General features: G+C 40.5%; 1 protein-coding gene across 2 annotated transcripts; it reads left to right on the top strand.

The window, feature by feature from the left end:
• The first annotated feature begins 206 nt into the window (after positions 1 to 206).
• Positions 207 to 5743, top strand: LOC113018206 (uncharacterized). 2 transcript variants are annotated; one of them, XM_080298587.1, is made up of 4 exons: positions 207 to 439; positions 758 to 3653; positions 3798 to 4080; positions 4208 to 5743. In XM_080298587.1, the coding sequence occupies exons 2-4, from the start codon at positions 3166 to 3168 to the stop codon at positions 4385 to 4387; spliced, it is 951 nt and encodes a 316-aa protein (XP_080154713.1). In that variant the 5' UTR covers positions 207 to 439; positions 758 to 3165; the 3' UTR covers positions 4388 to 5743. The 2 variants fall into 2 exon arrangements, with proteins under 2 accessions (XP_080154713.1, XP_080154714.1); XM_080298588.1 differs by lacking the exon at positions 207 to 439 and having other exon boundaries at positions 451 to 3653.
• The last annotated feature ends 12972 nt before the right edge of the window (positions 5744 to 18715 follow it).

Below are 18715 nucleotides of genomic sequence, written 5' to 3'. Positions count from 1 at the left end.
TAATTTGCATTATCAATTATGTAATTTAGGCGATTGCGTCATTTGTTGACTTCTAGCAACTTTTAGGACGAACCAATAGCGATTTTCCTTACTGAGGAGTTGGCAACACTGTTTAGATGATCATCATTTAGAGGCTTATGTTGGTTTGAGGAAGTCACTTTGATGGAGTCACTGTGAGCTTGAGCTCTACAAATAATTCATTTCTGGTGTTCTAGGCCTACTGGAATACTTCCTGCTTTCAGTCAGGCTGTAAACATTCAACCAGAAACTACATCAAGCTGCTGCACCACCTTTTTCAACAGCAAATAAATGTAATGTCTTTCTGACCGTGATGTGTTGAAAAAGAGGAGACAAAAAAGCTGATAAGGGAAGGGAATTATTCTGCAGCATCAAATAAGTAACGACTTTTCAACTTATTCATTGTTGACAGACATGGCCAGTAAGTATTTTCATCTTTTATATTCATTTAATGTTCAGATGCATTTCCCTGTGATAAATCCGATTTTAATATGAACCTAACCCAGTTTTACTTTGTTTTTTAAATGTTGTTCTTATATTTAATTCCCTGAATGTACCTTTTATTACTACATCTAGCATACAGGAGTGTAGACATATTACATTTTCTTCTTGGTGAAGGATAAATCTATATCTTCTTAATATCCAATTTACAATCAGAGGGCACAGTGTCAGTGTTATGAATTTATTTTTTTTTAATGAGACCAGACATGAATAATGTCTCTGTGATGTTCTCCAACAGATGAAGCTGAGCTCAGGATGGTGCTTGTTGGGAAAACGAGAGTTGGGAAGAGTGCAGCAGGAAACACCATCTTAAGGAGAAGAGCTTTTGAAACTATGAGGCTTCCTGCTGTAGCGGCACCAGTAACTCTGAGGAGAACAGGAGAGTTTTATGGACAAACACTGGTGTTAGTTGATACTCCAGGCCTGCTCCATCCCAATCAAGATCAAGATGAGGTGAAGAGGCACATCACCAACTGCATCACATTTGCTGCTCCGGGTCCACACGTGTTCTTGGTTGTGATCAATCCAAACAGATTCACGGAAAATGATAGAAGAATAATGAGAACCATTCGGCAGATATTTGGAGAAAACCTAGCACGTTTCTCTTTGCTCTTGTTCACCCATGGAGACATTCTGGAAGCTCAGGAGCGCTCCATTGAAGAAATAATCCGTGAAAATCCATCTCTCCGTTCTATCATTCATCAGTGTCATGGAGGATATCATGTTTTAAATAACAATGATGGGGATCTCACTCAGGTCTTAGAGTTGCAGAGGAAGATACACATGCTGGTTCAGAGAAATGGAGGACAATACTACACTGATGAGATGCAAAGAGAGCCCAATCTGGGAAATGTTATGGTCGGTTTCACCATTGGTGTTCTTGTAAGTCTACTGGGACTGGGAATATTTAGAGTGGTGCGGCAGTAGGAATGTGTTACAACATTTTATCAGTACCTTTGATATTACAGTTTTTCTCGATTGCTTAAATACTATAACCAGGCCTCTAAACTAAAATTTCAAAACCGTAACGCTATTGTTCAAAAAGCTCACCCATTTCCCTGAACTATAAACACTATTCCCTGCTTTGACACATGACTCAAATTTGGTGAACTGTTACTGCAAAACTCTACACACAAATCCCTACATTTTACAGTGCTTACACCATGTAGTCATTTAGAAAGCACTAGCATGCAATAATGTTACAGTTTTTTCTGAATGCTTAAACCCTATCTGTGATTCCTGTAGCACAATCTCTAAAACTATTCAGACTTATAGCAAAACCACTCACTGAGTTTGCAAAACTAAAAGCACAAAAACTGCTTTGCACTCAGTTTGCAATTTTGTAACACACACTTTGCAAAACTGTAGGCACAATTCACTGCACAACACTCAATTACCAAATTTCCAACACACTCCTAGCAAAAGTATACACATGTATGGCTATCATTAACACTAATTTGCCAACTGTCTGGCACAATTTCACATGTGAAAACTTTCTTAGATAATTAGTTCACTTTGCAATCAGCCCAAGCACTATAATACAGGTAAGCTGTGTGTGCGGAGTACAATGGAGGGAGCAGGAAGAGTGAGAAGTAGAGGAGGCCGAGGAAGAGGACGTGGAGGTGAAGAAGTAGGATGAAGAGGACGACAAGGATAAGGAGGAGCAACAGGAGGACGAGGAGGGGGGAGAGGAGGACGAGGAGGGGGGAGAGGAGGATGAGGAGGGGGGATAGGAAGGGTAAGAAGAGTAAGAAATAGAATTACTGATGACATCAGAGCTACAATAGTGGACCATGTAATCAACCGTGGAGTGACCCTGAGGGTAGCTGGCCAACGGGTCCAGCCTAACTCGAGCCGCTACACTGTAGCAAGCATCATAAGGACATTTTGAAATGAGAGTCGGTTAGCACAGTCACTTTGCACTAAGATTTGTAGCACTGCCATATGCCAATGAGAAGCACAACAATGCCATTGATGTAAAAATACTGAAATTGTTACTTTACAGAATTGCTAGATGACCAGATGCTGGGGCAGAGGAAGCATGTTCACTGCAGACCAAGTAACCCATATAGTCATTATGGCGATTGCAAATAATCCTATACTTGGAAATGAACACTTGTGTTTGTTTTGATGTGTTTGAATAAACACCAGTACTTGAAGTTTGGATCCCTCTATGCTTATGGATCTATGACAGAAGTATGAGCTCAAACTGACATAGCCTACCTTGTGCACAGAGAAAGCAAAAGCCAGATGTGTTTTGTATTCATACCATCAGTGTGCAGTTGGCGCATTGTGTGCTTAGTAGATGATGGCTTGTGTGTACTGTTTGATACGGAAACACCATTTTTACGAAAGTGTGAAGAGTTAATCTAGCTGTGTTTGCTTTTGCAAGAGAACTACAATGTTTTGATTATTGGGTGACAGGTTTTCTTATTTGTGTGAAGAGTTTTGCAAAATTAGCCAATAGTTACAAAAAATGTGCTTAAGCAATCAGAAAAAACTGTAACTTAAGTCAGCATAGCTTGAGCTCAATTAGCACACAATTAACCAGGTGGAAACACTAGGAGTCAAAATTTAGCACACACCAATCAGAACCTGCGATGGATAGATAAAAGGGCCAAAGTCAGCTCATTCAGGTTTGAAACAATGGATCCAAAGAGATGCAAAGGAAGAGGACGTGATGGAGAAAGAGGACGTGGTGAAGGAGGAGGACATGGTGAAGGAGGAGGACGTGGTGGAGGAAGAGGACATGGTGAAAGAGGAGGGTGTGGTGAAGGAGGAGGACGTGGTGGAGGAAGAGGACATGGTGAAAGAGGAGGGTGTGGTGAAAGAGGAGGACGTGGTGGAAGAGGAGGAGGAGGTGGTCTAGGACAACAGGAAGGTGGTGGAGGAGGAGGGAGAGGTGGAGGAGGAGGAGGACGTGGTGAAGGAGGTGGAGGTGGAGAACGACGGCGACAAGGAAGGGGAAGAGCAAGGGCAAGAAGACAGTCAGTCTCGGATGAAATTCGAGCCACTTTAGTTGACCATGTCCTTGTCCATGGGATGACTATGAGGGAGGCTGGGCAACGAGTACAACCAAATTTGAGTCGCTTCACTGTTGCCTCCATCATCAGAACCTTCAGGGAGGAAAACAGGTAGGTGTACTTGCAGTAAGACTGCTTTGTACAGTAACGTTTAAGTTACTGAACTTATGTGTCTTGAGTTTCAGTATGTTTCCATTATTTTCCTGTAAAAAGAATGTGTGACAGTTACAGTAATGAGTGCTTCTATTTTTGTAGGACACAGAGACGACCACCTGGTGGAGGCAGGTTAAGGCTTTTGTCGGAGGAGCAAGAGAGGGAACTTGTAAACATGGTAATTGCAAATAATGTAATCCGCCTGCAAGAGATTCAAAGGAGAGTGATTGAGGATGATCATCTTTTTCGAGGCATAAATGCCATCAGCCTCTCCACAATTGACCGCATCCTCCGAAAGAATCAATTCCGGATGAAACAGGCATACCGAGTCCCTTTCGAACGAAACTCTGACAGAGTGAAAAACCAACGTGTGGAATATGTTCAGGTATGAGTTTTGATACTGTATAAAGTATTGTGTACCATCACAGCATGGCAGTTTATGCTGCCATTTCAGCACTCTTGAACTGTGGTTCAGGGTACCGATTGACTCTACTGTGTTATGTGTTTTGCAGAGAATCTTTGAGATTGAAGGACGGCCTGTTCCCCATGAAATAATCTTTGTGGATGAGGCAGGTTTTAACCTGACCAAAAGAAGGAAAGGGGGGAGGAACATAATTGGCCATCGGGCTATTGTAAATGTCCCTGGTCAGCGTGGGGGGAATGTCACTATGTGCGCAGCCATCAGCCAATGAGGGGTACTCCACCACCATGCCGTACTAGGACCCTATAACACTATGCTTCTCCTTGCTTTTCTTGATGGTTTAAGACAACATATGTTCCAGCTGGACTACAGGGAACCAGCACAGCCAGAGCAGCCTCACTACGTTGTTGTGTGGGATAACGTCAGCTTCCATCGCGCTGCTCTGGTTCGTGACTGGTTTACCAATAACCCAAGGTTTTCTAATATCTTTCTGCCTGCATACTCTCCCTTTCTAAACCCGATAGAGGAGTTATTTTCGGCATGGCGGTGGAAAGTGTATGACCGAGAACCTTATGTCCGTGTTCACCTCCTTCAGGCCATGGAAGAGGCCTGCCTAGACATATCAGTAGATGCATGCCAGGGGTGGATCAGGCATGCAAGAGGATTTTACCCCCGCTGCCTGGCTGGGGCCAATATAGCCTGTGATGTGGATGAGATTCTCTGGCCTGACCCAGACCAAAGACAAGATGCTGAGGTGGGATAATGTTTCTGGTGTGTGTTGTACTGTATAGTACATGAATGACAATGTGCCACTGTACATACATTGGTTGCGTCTTTTGTGTTTATCATGTGACAAGGGTTTTGAAGGGGAGAACCATAAGCAACCTATTTGTTTTGGAACTATTGTTTTGAATTAATTGTACCAGTGTGCAAAACTCTGTTGTAGTGTGTGTGTTTTTGAGGGCTTGTGTTTGATGTCTGAGGGCAAAGTTTGGTTTTTCAGCAGGAGTGAATAGTTTTGGGTGTAGAGCTTCATTTTGACCTGGAAATAGGATGTTTGGGAAATTGAGTGAGATGTTATGGATTTGTGTTTACTGTTGTGAGGATATGAGGCGTAGTTTCAAGAAATGTGTTTTAGCAATCGAGAAAAACTGTAATATTTGATATCATAGAAATCCATACATGTAGAATGCATACTTCAGACCTGTGTCATATGTCTGTTTGAACTTTAGGCTTGTTTTACATTTACATTATTAATTCATACTTTAACTGTTTAGGGTCATAGGCTGAGGTCCATTATTAACACTAAATGGTTAAATGAATGGACAACATGATTTCAGGGAATAACCATCTTATGGATATACTATCTTACATCAGACTGGACATCATGTTGTTGGGGTTGTTCAGCTTCAGCTTATTAATCATGTATAGATTTTATAAACTATCATTTTTTCAGGTTTTTAATGAATAAAACTGTTAACATTTTTTTCTCATTATAGATTAGGAGCATCTTAATTTCATTCATCATGTGATTTACAGAATTTCTCAGACTATGAGAGTACATACATACATATATATTCAAATACTATTCAAATACAAATAAAAATGTGTTGGAGAGATTCAAGAGTCAATTCAGTCTAAATTTATTCACAAATCCATTATTTGGCTATTTCTGTTGACTCGAGGACACATTTATGTCACTTGAAGTTTGGAAACTCACCATAAAAAAAACATGTCAGATTCTGAATGACAAAAGAGGGTGAAGCAATATTTATGTACTTGGTTCACCCAGTTTTCTCTTAAATTGAAAGACTCCAAATATACGCTATAAAACCTAACCATTTGAATGAGCACTGAAAAAAACATGATGGAAAGAATTTCCAGGTGATTAATCATTATACAATTCTGTTATTCCAACTTTGGTTGGACCAAAGAGAACCCATGCAAACATGAACATGAAAACTCCACAAAACAAGGACCCAGCCATGTGATGGAATCAAACTCAGGAACTTCTTGCTGTGAGGCAACAGCACCAACCACCGCACCACTGAGCTGTCAAGGCTTATCTTTTAAAATAGTAGGAAAGCCAAGATTGCAAGGCTTAATACACAATTTTCTTTACTTTTTGTCCTTGATGTGTTACACCACAATAAAAATTGATAGCATACATGTGGTGTGTATATGCTTTTCTTTCTCTTATAACCCCAGATGTAAAATCTCATGTGATCTTGCAAATTTTTTCCACGCAACTAACCACTTTTGCAAGATTGTATCATGTTATCAAATTTAGCAAGTGTTAAGTTTTCAAATATCATGCAGAACATTATGATATATGATATAATAGAAACACCAGAGAAACGTACAGTGGCTTGCAAAAGTATTCGCCCCCCTTGAATTTTCCCACATTTTTTCACATTACAGCCACAAACATGAATCAATTTTAGTGGAATTCCACGTGAAAGACCAACACAAAGTGGTGTACACGTGAGAAGTGGAACCAAAATCATACATGATTCCAAACATTTTTTACAAATAAATAACTGCAAAGTGGGGTGTGCGTAATTATTCAGCCCCCTGAGTCAATACTTTGTAGAACCACCTTTTGCTGCAATTACAGCTGCCAGTCTTTTAGGGTCTGTCTCTACCAGCTTTGCACATCTACAGACTGAAATCCTTGCCTTCTTCTTTGCAAAACAGCTCCAGCTCAGTCAGATTAGATGGACAGCGTCTGTGAACAGCAGTTTTCAGATCTTGCCACAGATTCTCGATTGGCTTTAGATCTGGACTTTGACTGGGCCATTCTAACACATGGATATGTTTTGTTTTAAACCATTCCACTGTTGCCCTGGCTTTATGTTTAGGGTCGTTGTCCTGCTGGAAGGTGAACCTCCGCCTCAAATCTTTTGCAGACTCCAAGAGGTTTTCTTCCAAGATTGCCCTGTATTTGGCTCCATCCATCTTCCCATCAACTCTGACCAGCTTCCCTGTCCCTGCTGAAGAGAAGCACCCCCACAGCATGATGCTGCCACCACCATATTTGACAGTGGGGATGGTGTGTTCAGAGTGATGTGCAGTGTTAGTTTTCTGCCACACAGTCTTTTGCATTTCGGCCAAAAAGTTCCATGTTGGTCTCATCTGACCAGAGCACCTTCTTCCACATGTTTGCTGTGTCCCCCACATGGCTTGTGGCAAACTGCAAACGGGACTTCTTTTGGTTTTCTGTTAACAACTTTCTTCTTGCCACTCTTCCATAAAGGCCAACTTTGTGCAGTGCACGACTAATAGTTGTCCTATGGACAGATTCCCCCACCTGAGCTGTAGATCTCTGCAGCTCGTCCTGAGTCACCATGGGCCTCTCAGCTGCATTTCTGATCAGCGCTCTCCTTGTTCGGCCTGTGAGTTTAGGTGGACAGCCTTGTCTTGGTAGGTTTACAGTTGTACCATACTCCTTCCATTTCTGAATAATTGCTTAAACAGTGCTCCGTGGGATGTTCAAGGCTTGGGAAATCTTTTTGTAGCCTAAGCCTGCTTTAAATTTCTCAATAATTTTACACCGCAACTTTAAGCTAGCACCATAAAGACGGTAAAACACGTAATAATATCTACAAATGCATCTTAAAGCTGTTATATTAAATGGTCTTACCTGTACACACTGCATATCCACCGGATTCCAGCCAGAGTGGATTCTGGAGTCTGTTATCAGTCATCCGAAGCGGGTGAATAAAGTCACCCAGTCGCTAGCTGTGCCATTACCCAGCATACATCACTCCCTCCATAAATGCAATAAACGATACAAAAGTAATAGCCTATAATTAATTTATCTGCTGTATATGCTGTTTCTCGGGTAGTTGTTTACATTATATAATTTATTGTATTCTATATACGTCACTACAATGTGATTTCAGAAATGTATAAATATATGGACAACAGGCTCTTCCGCGGCAATCTCTTGTCGTCAATAAGTAACGTTTAGGGAGCTCTATAGTATTCAATGAGAGGACCCTGCACATCAATTCTCGAAGCGAGAGGGGTACCCTGCGCGTCGATAAGTGGAGCAGAGGGAGCCTGACCATGCTTCACACATTTGACGAGTTGGGAGTGAGAACGTGTTGGTTTTTGTCTGCTGAGCTGATCGTGAATGATCAACTCTTCCAAAATATTTTATTATTAAAACAAAAAAACTGCCGATGTCACGTCAAAGGAGAGAGAGAGAGAGAGGCCTGATGAAACAGCTGGCTGAAGAAAACAAACCATCAACTAAAGAAGAGGAGACAACAGCATCATGTATGTGCTTTGTCATTTGACTCTATTTCTACTTCCTGCAGCTTTATTTATGTCTTCTTTATTTTTATGTCACGTTTGTTAAAAACATCTTTGATAAAAGCAGGTTCATCCATATTACTGCTGTTTTTATAGTCACAATACTTTATTAATGCCTGAGGAATTTTATTATAGTTTTGATCTGTTTGTCTCCTGGTGTCTCTTTTGTTTTATCTAGCCTCAGGTTTTCTCTTCTCGTTGCCTGTCCTCTTGTGTCTAGTTCCTGTGGTAGGACCTGTCTTTGACCTCAGTCTTGTCTCCGTGTTAATTAGTCCTTTGAATTAGTCGGTCATGTTGTGTTATCACCTGTCTCGCTCCCTCTGTTACCTGTACTGAGTCCATCTGCGTCTCTGTGTGCGTTTTGTGTACTTCCTGTTTTACTTTGATAGTCACTTGTCTTGTGTGCAGCATGTTGTGTTTTGTTTGCTCGTCTCATTAGTTAGATCATGCTCTGCTGTGTTCCCACCTGAGGTCTGTTCCCTCGTTTGCTCTTGTGTGTATTTAATGTCTGCATCTCCCTCACTTCTGTGTGTTCTTCCAGTCTGTTTAGTTTCTGGTGTCTCCCAGTTTTATTTTGTAATCTTTAATTGTAGCAAAAAAAAAAAAGCTACTTTTGTGGTTTAGTTTTAGGCTCTTTGAATTCTGCATTTTGGGTCCATTCGTGCCTGCCTCACACAGCTGTTATGAAATACAAACAGTAACAGACTGAACTAAATTAAGTAACACAATATGTTACAAAGTTTACAAAATATAAGAAATAGCTCAGTTTAAATACCCAGAAGATGAAATATTTATGACTGACATTTTACTCTAAACTTTAAAACAAAGTTTTAAAGTTTCTTGAAAAATTATGGGTAATATAAAGTTTTATTGATTTACATATTTGAGGTGACCTTGACCTGATTTGCACCAAAATTAAATCAGCTGAGCTGTTCTTGGTTTCTGCCATCACACAACATTTGAAAATGATACCAGTGGACACTGGACTACGAACAAACAGACAGGGAGACAATTGTAAATTTTAGAATATAAAAATTTAGACTTTGTGATAAATAATGTAAAAATTGTGTTACATCTTCAGCATGTATGTCAGGCATGAGGTCACCTTTTTGGGAAGGACAGCAGTTAATGGCACTTTTTCAGTCTGTTCATTCTGTTTTACTGTCAGTGATCTGTCAGAGACGCTGCTTCATTTGAAATGTTGCTGAAGATCTGAAAATTATATGAGAGTGAAATTTACAAATTACAGACTTCACTTTTCCCTGGACTAATGCTCTTTACATGAACATTAACACATGTTACTTTTCGTAGGAGAAGTTCAGTAAAAAAATGTTTAAGTATTCATAAGTATTCATAATTAAGTATTCATAATTTCCTTATCATTTGACACATGGCGCCACCTTGTGTCAAATTAAAAACATTTCAATTTGTCTGAAAATTTGAAAAATTTGAAAAATCTAAAATATTTTCAGAGTAAATCAAAGTGCAGGCTTTTCTTCTGGTTGCTTCCCTTGTAGTGGTTGTAGTTCATGTAGTTGTGGTGGGGATCACAAACAGGATCAGATGCTGTAATGAGTGAATGAAGTCAGACTGTAGATTGTCCTTCTTCTAGCTGTACGGACTGACCTTTGACCTCATGTGTTGATGACTCTTCACCTCTGTCTCCTCTCACAGGGAGAAGATGATCTGCAGGATCCTGCTGCTCATCATCCTCACCTCATGTGTCTCTGGTTAGTTTACAGCTTCACTTTATGAACTCCAAATAAAGCTCAACAACAGATTTGTTGCAGTTCTCAGTGTGTCTGCTCCTCTCTTTCCCTCTCTGTCTCCTCAACAGGATCATTTGTAGTCAATGTGACACAGACCTGCTATCAGGCAGAGGAGAACCACAACATCACACTGGAGTGGACGTTCACCACCAAAGCTGACAGATCCACCAAAACTCTCAACATCCTCTGTGAACTCTTCATCAGTGATAAACTCCTGATAAACTTAATGTTGTTATACCTACCTGTGTCCTCCCCCAGTGCTCTGTTCATGTCCCTGAGTTTGTGTTTGTGAATTTCCTGTTTTACTTTGAAGGTCTGTGTCTCTTGTGTCTAATTGAGTTCAGCTGTGCCATATCTGCTCTTCATCCCGTGTTTGTATGGTTTCAGGTTTGTTCTTTAGTGTTTCCCAAGTTTGGGTTATGTTTTAGCTCTGCCCTCGCTTATGTTGTGTTCAAATTCTGCAATAAAACTCACTCACATCACAGCCAGTGCCAGCATTTTGGGCCCTTCTTCACAACACCACACGACTGCTGCCGCAGCCGTGACAGATTGGATGTCTGCAGCTTTATATTCATGCTGCTCTGAATCTTTGAAGCAGAAGTTGACAGTCTAGATCTCCATTATTTAACAGAACTGGAGACTTCAAAGCTCCCTGTAACTGTGTGTTTGTATAGGCTTCATGGATTTATACATTTACTGGATATATGTGTGTTTCCTTTAACCCTTCATTGCTTTTTTTTTTTTAAAAACGAAACAAACAAAAAAAACCACATAATGCAGTTCAGTGATTTAAGTTGCAGAAAGAGGACGTAAAAACCTCTTAAAGTGCTGCAAATCCACTCTTCTAAGCTGATGTATTTTTCTGTCATACCAGATGCAGCTTTCTGCATCATCTACTCAACGTCCTTATACTTATGACCACATGTTTGTGCGATAAAGGAGAAATCATTTTAGCTTATACCGTTTCTATTTACGAAAACCTCACTCAGTATTATCAGCATCATCATCATGATGTCGACCACTCTACACTATCCAGTCACTTAAACACTGGAACTGTCAAGGCTGCCGGGGCGAGCCGTGTGGTGAAGGAGGAAAAGGACCCAAAATGCAGGCAGCTGACTGGTGATGAGAGTGACATTTATTTACAGAAGAGGCAGTGAGGAAATGACAGGAAAACCTAAAGTGGGAAAACTAAATGACAAACCTAAAATAATAAGAAGCAGGGTGCGTGAGAGATGCAAACAGCAGCCTGGAACACAGACAAGCTAGCAACAGGCAGGAGAACACACAGGGCTTAAATACACACAGCAGTAATCAGGGGATGAGAGACAGGAGGGCAACACAGCTGGGAGAAATCAGAGCTGACGGGACAGGGGAAATGTAAACGTCTCACATGAGACGGGGACCTTCAGAATAAAACAGGAAACTCAGACACAGAGAACCAGACAAGACACTGAACTAAACAGACATATTCACAAACAGACAGTGTGACACCATAGACAGACAGAACACAGAAGTGGGAGCAGGGCAGGCACAGAACAGAAACCTAACAAATGGCAAATCATAACAGAATACATACTCAGAATAAACAAAAGCATAAAGAAACACAAAACACTTAGTCGGCAGACTCAGGACCATGACAGGAACCTAAAGTGTAATTAAATAAATGTGATATAAATAATATATTAATATCTAATGAGAGAAAGGGAGAGACACAGGCTGGTGGATGCGCTCCTTTCACTCATATCAGTAGAGTTAGAGCTGCACACTGAGCTGTGACCTCCTTAAAATGTCTCAATAAAAACCCCCAAGGAACCTCCAAAAGTTGATTCTGTTCATCTGGACGTAGCGTTTTGTGGGAGAAAGGTTTCTTCACTCATCCAGGTGACTTCTTCAGTCTCAGCTGACTGCAGGTTTCCCCAGTCTTATAAACAGTACATTTGCATAATGACTGAAACCAGCCGACTGAAAGAACAATGGGCTGGGAGGTTAATTACTCCATCATGATTATTCAAATTCTCAGGACCACTGATCAAAACCCATTAATCAATGGCCATGAGTACCATTCACAGAGAGTTAATCGCTACATAAAGATGAACAGAATCAACTTTTGAAGATTTAATACCTGGATGATTGAGCATGCATCAAGACATTTTTTTTATATAAAAATTTTATTTTCAGTCACAGCAGCATGTTAACAACAAAACATTGAACATACAGTAGTTTGCTGTTCAGTATTTACAATACCCCAAAAGATAACAAAAATAGAGAAGGAAAACAAACAAACAAACCAAGGAAACCCCTACAAAACAACAAAAAACAAACAAACAACAACAAACAAATATAAAAATAAAATGTATAAGGGACATTCAGTGTACAGTTAACTATGATAGTGATATAGAGATATGGCATCCGGTCATGATAAGGTGGTCATTTTAAATGATGCATCAAGATATTTTAACACACTTTGGCAAGCAAGGAGGAAGTAAACCTCGAGGAGTTTTTTAGCTCAGACTTCCTCTGTTTTGTAATTTTTCTACTTTCAAACGAAAATGTGATTTGCAGCATCAGGTGACATTAACATCTCTGTAACCTGCTGCTCTAATACTGCACCGCTATTAAAAGAAATGATAGAAAAACACATCTGGGTTTTGATGAGTTTTTTTCTTTTCCCTTTTTTATTCTCACTGATGCTTCAGGTGTGAATATCTCATAAACAACAGGCAGCAGGTTCACCCAAACTCCAGACGCAGTAAAACATCATGTCAGTGTTACAGGATACAAACCCCACACCAGTGGAAAATTTGATCTTTTATAAAGATTACATTTGATTAATTGTTTTCATTTGTATGTAGATATATTTAAAATTAATAAAAAATAAAACCTATTGCTGTGCCAGCTTCTAGCTTAGTTTGACAGTGTGTACAAACCTGATGAAAAGTTAAAGTCAGCCAAACACATCCAAATTTTGAGGCTGGGAGTAAAAAACACGAATCCAACTGAGCCCAAAATCAGCTGCAACCCTGTGTGGTTATTACAGTAAACACAGCGGTGTTTTCTCTTTATTTATTTATTTTTTCATAAAGTGATTTATTGTGAGCAACACAAATTTGAACAGGGGGCAAATTTTGTTTTGGCACACTGATCATTACAGTCACAGCTTGTTGTCTTTAACAGTCTCAGTGTTTTTCTTTTCTTGTTTGTGTGCGAATTTCCCCAAATCATGCGATGATCATGATTACTGACAGTCTGGTATAAAAAGTAGTTTTGTTTGGAGTTGTGCAGGACTTGTCTTTGTCATTGTATCACAGAAAAGTGTCATCAAGATGTATTCATAGCCAGAGGCCAGCAGGTGTCACTGTGGAGATGGTTTCAGATTGTTTTGACACTTCAATATAATTCCTGCACAAATGCTTCAGTGTTTCACGAAGCCTTGCTTTGCCCATCGCTAGTAAGCAGGCACCAAGTGCTGTTACTGCCTGCTGCACACAGCAGATCGACCAAACTGTCCGACCTGTAGATGTACATGGTTCATTCCCATGTGTCAGTTTAAAGATATCTCACTGAGTGTCAGAAAGACAAGTTTGCTTCTCTTCTCTACTGCAAGTGAAAAAAAACTGCAGAATGTTTTCAGTGTCATCAGTTCAGCTATATTAAATCAATGTGGTGTTAAATTTTGTTATAAGAAGCAATGGGAAATGTTTTCATGTAATTTGAAAGCTTTGGATGTGTTATCACATTTCAAAATTGCTGGAAATAATTTCATTTTCATTTTTACTTACAATTTATTTTAAGCTTATAATCATTTGTATTCTACTCTAAAATTGAAAACGTGATTTTATTCTTTTTTTTTTTGCCTGTCCCATTTGGTTCTTTAGCCGTCAGAATTGTTGTCTGAAGACCAACAAGGATACCCAATGGATTTACTTTGCCAAATGGATCATCACGTCCTTGCCATATTGGTCCATTTGATCGACCTTTGTTGTTGTCATTTATTTTATTTTATTTTCAGTTGTTACAGACGGGACAGACATGACTGGGATAGGAATGTGTTTGGAAATAGCAGCCGATAGAGGTGTAGTTTATGTCTATGAATAGTGAACACCTGTGTGGATCAGCCCGCTTGTATTCAAAAGGTTTTCCCATGTAATGGTCTGCTAGAGGGTGTAGAGAGCCATATCCCTGTCCCCCAGGGCATGAAGCCGGCATGGAGGAGATCCAGGCCCCAGACATCCAGAGGCCTCAGAGTGCGAGAGCCCAAGGAGGACCACCGGAGGGGCATCCGTGCCACCCTCCCGGGAAGAGCTGAGGAGAGCCCCACATGAGGGGTCACCCAGTAGCCACGGAGCAGAAACCAGAGGGGGCTGCAGTGGCGTGGCTGCCGGCTCATCCTGGAAGAGGCCTGACCGAGCAACAGGCACCAGGCCCCGCCAAGTAGTCACCGGGAGTGAGCTGGGACATACCTGAGCGCCCAGCCCCGGACACCAAGAACCACAAACTCACCGACCCCTGAGGGCATCAGTTACTGGCAGGGAGTGTGGTGAGGGGAGATAGGCCTTTTTATTCATTTTAAATGATGTCAAGGTCTGGGCTATGTGACCCACTGTTTATGGTTTTGCACTGGTTGTTTTTGGTTTAAGTAATATTCTGTGTTGTTGTTTTGTGGCCCTGCCAAGAGGGGACAATCTTTTGAAATGAAGACAAACACAGCAGTTGGAAATCTCCAGTCCATGCGATGTGTGTGATGAAGATGGTGATGATGGTGGCGATGATACAACATCATAACTAATAATAATAATAATAAATTTTATTTAAAAGCACCTTTCAAGACACCTAAAGACACTAGAGTCTGGTCTATCTGGTCACTAAAATAGAATAAAATGCATAATAGAACAATGACAAAATGAAGAACAATAAAATGAAGAATAAAAAACAAAAAGCACAACATAAAATAAACAACCTTGATCCGTGGACTTGCCGTGTCTCATTCGCACCACACTGGTGCCGAATACCAGGACGCGGCCTGGTGGGTCCACAACAGGGCCATGAAAGGAAGGAGCTGGCCCAGATTGCGGCCAACATGGCGCCCATCCAGCGGTAGCAGGTGGCGGAGGTGTACTGCCAGCTGGGCGAGCTGCGGGTCCAGACGGAGCGTCACCTAGAGAGAATTGCAAGTCTGACGATGACGATGGAGTACTTCTCTTCCACACACGCTTCTTCCACACTCGCCCGCTGCTCTCGGGGGGGTAATCCTCACACAGCCATGGCAAACAACTCATGCTCAGGGTTTGAGGACGGGTCTGGGGAATGTGTGTGGCACAATCATCCAGTGATGAGAAACTCAGAACCCTGGCCTTAAGAAGTGGCATAGGAACATGATGTGTGATTGGAAATAGGTGCATGGGCCAAAAGCGGAAGTTCGCAGTGAGCTCCGCCCAGGCAAAGCGATGAGAGAGAGGAAAAAAAAAAAAAAAAAAAACCAAAATCAAAATCAAAACACACACACACGTAGTCTTGCAGGGCCGGCCGGGCAGACACAGGGACCATGACAGTTTGTTGCCATAATAGTCGACTTTGTTATGAAACTAAAAGAATGCAGTGTAACTAAAACAACAAGGCTAGTTCATGTTCACGATAAAAACAAGTTTCAATTTTCACATAAAAAAAAAAAATAATTAAAAAAATCCTTTACGTCACTTCCTGTCTTCATGCTAACTCACAGAGAGTATGAAGAGTTCCTCAGAACACTCATTTGAATGAGTTTATCTAAAAGGTTTAAAATATTTGGATATTGACAGATCACAGTGATGCTTGAACTCTAATGAGAGAGAAAAAAAAAAGTATTAAATAAATTTCAGTAAGGGTGTTGAAAACTTGCCCTGTATCATTCCATTTTATTATACATCATTTATGATTGGATTTTTTGTATGTGGATTGGATGAGTTATTACCAACATCTGGTGAGAATTTGAATTACATGCCAATAGGACTTGTTCTATTGGCAGTACTTACTTTACCTGCTAAATTATGCAGCATATAATTTAAATCCTTTATCCAATTTGCTTGCTGGAGTTGTCATCACCCTGAAAATCTGATGAACATCAGTAATGTTCAATTTTGAGAGCTTGTGCAGGCAGCAGGTGTAGAATGTCTACGTTTAACCATTCAATCAATTCTTTAACCAGCAACAGTGGAACAGCTTTATCAAGAAAGGAAGTGATAGCACAATTCATCCAAAAAAAAAAAAAAAAAAAAAAAAGGGATGCCCGTGTATCTGCTTGCAATAAACGGAAGCAGTGGCATAGAAAACATTAATTCAATCATTACATAAACTCACTTAGCCAGAGTGTTTAAACCACACTTTTCATCAGCATTTCTGAACATAGAGTTGTAATTTACTCTAGAAGACAAACACATCAATCAATTATTGACTGGTCAGGGCACAAAATCACGAGCTGGAGCTTATTCTTTTTCGCCAACTATTTCACTTCAACTTTCCACACAGGATCCTTTGAACCTTCATCTGCTAAAACTCCACCACCTGATCTTTCCGAAAGTTCCCAGGAATACTATGTTTCAGGGTCTGCGGAGGCAGACCGTGGAGTAGTGCGAGTCACACTCTATGGTGTGACTCAGCAGCCAGAGTTTTCTGAACTACCCGGTCCTGCTCCATCCGAGCCAGTAAGTCATCACCACCAATGTCAGACTTTAGCCATGCCACCATAATTCCTCGGTCCCCCCAGCTGGCTTCCAACGTTACACAGTCTCAGTCATTGGCCTCCACAGTTTGTAATTGCACTTTTGGATGGATTGGTAACTTCTATGGAATGCAAGAACTGACATATTGAGTTAAATACACCATTAAATAATAAATTAAAATGTGGCAGTAATTAATTAAAAGTACTAATTAAAAAGTAATTAATTAAAAATTGGAAATAATTAAATAGATATTTATGACACATTTAATTAATTGATTATTTATTTCACATCTTAATTCATTTTTGACACATTTAATTATTTAATGGTCTATTTAATTCATTCATTTTGGCAGAGTTTACTCCTTCAGCTCTCGTCCTGAAATAATTTAATCTGTCAGCCTCACCCATCAAACTCAGGGGGCGGGGTTAACGCTGATCGAGTCAAAACCATTGCTTTGGCCTTGTGGCCATTGTTTTTAGAAGGCGTTTCTGCACACCAACAACCGGCATGTGGAAGCTAACTGAACTGTACTTTAAAAAACCCTGTTTGTGTGTCACCAAATACACTTAATATTTTTTACTTGAGAATGTAGTGGTTTAATCTTCAGATATCTGGTCGGTTTGTCAAGATAGAGCATCTTTGCAAAAGTGCTTCGATGATTTTGGAGATGTCTGCCCAGCCCAGTCTCACGGCAAAGCGTGTGATAGACCCACTTGCCTCGCAAGCAATCGAGCAGTTAAACCGCAGACAAAACTCACATCCGGGTACAGAACTGTCATAACCCCCGCTGACTGTACACTGACTTTATGAGGTTATATCTATCAGGTCTTTATTTCTTGATGTTTGTATGTGTCATACATGTTTTAGTCGCCAATTCTGAATTATTACTAATATTAAAAACATGTTTGAGGAGAGAGCGCAAATAATACCAATTAACATCTGATATTTGGGGGTTTTGTTCAATAATAAGCGTGACCTGTGCATAAACCCATAAACTTTATTAAAATAGATAATGTTGGTGCTTCTATCATGTAGTACCTGTTAGGTTTAACTGTACCAAGCTTGTTATACACTATGAAAAAAAAATACAGTCTTCATGATGTTCAGCTAATATTTTTATCATGAATATTAATCATGAGGGTAAACGGTCCTGTACACCATGGAGCGAGGTCAGCATATCCACGACATCTTCAGCTCTCCGAGTTAACACAGAGTTAACACAGAGTTTCCCAGCTGGGTCACATGAAAGTGTCGGCAGCATCAAACTAATAAAGGTCATCTACAAATCTAATTCACAGGTCATATCAATATTATTTAACAGAAAATCATCCTTATTACTGCCAAAAATTCCAGAGACGTGAAAATCTACAGCATAAAGAACACAAAAATATAGCAGTCTAACGCAACATCCTCCAGTAGTAAAAGATGAACGCTTCAGTTTGTCACCGTTCATGATCTGTGTTATCTGCAGTGTTGGGTAAGTTACTTTAAAATAGTAACTTACCCAACTCTCTTAGTAACTCTCTCAGCTCTCAGCGAAGGCGGTCGCACTTTCTCCTCTCCTCCTCACCCTTATCTTCCCTGCTTAGCCTCTTGTGTCCTTGTCCTGTCTTGCGTGCATTACTTTCCCTGGAACAGTCTCTCACTGTCGTTCTCTAAACCTAAAAGAGAATTATGGATTTGATCAACTGGTCCCTGAGTGCTATTGACACCCTTTTCTCAACGAGAAGCCTGGGCTCGGGAGAGCCTGAGTGCCCTGGAGGGACTTTCCCTGCCGGTTACACGATGGACGGGTGGCAGAACTGGAGGACC

Source organism: Astatotilapia calliptera, chromosome 3 (assembly GCF_964374335.1).
Source record: "Astatotilapia calliptera chromosome 3, fAstCal68.1, whole genome shotgun sequence".
NCBI lineage: Eukaryota > Metazoa > Chordata > Actinopteri > Cichliformes > Cichlidae > Astatotilapia > Astatotilapia calliptera.
The sequence above is the reverse complement of the archived record's forward strand: the minus strand, read 5'-3'. Positions and strand labels throughout refer to the sequence as shown.

Coding starts and splice junctions, on each gene's coding strand:
- LOC113018206 (XM_080298587.1), top strand. CDS start 3,166: ATGGATCCAAAGAGATGCAAAGGAAGAGGACGTGATGGAGAAAGAGGA. Junction 3,654..3,797: donor ACCTTCAGGGAGGAAAACAG/GTAGGTGTACTT, acceptor CTATTTTTGTAG/GACACAGAGACGACCACCTG. Junction 4,081..4,207: donor AACGTGTGGAATATGTTCAG/GTATGAGTTTTG, acceptor TGTGTTTTGCAG/AGAATCTTTGAGATTGAAGG.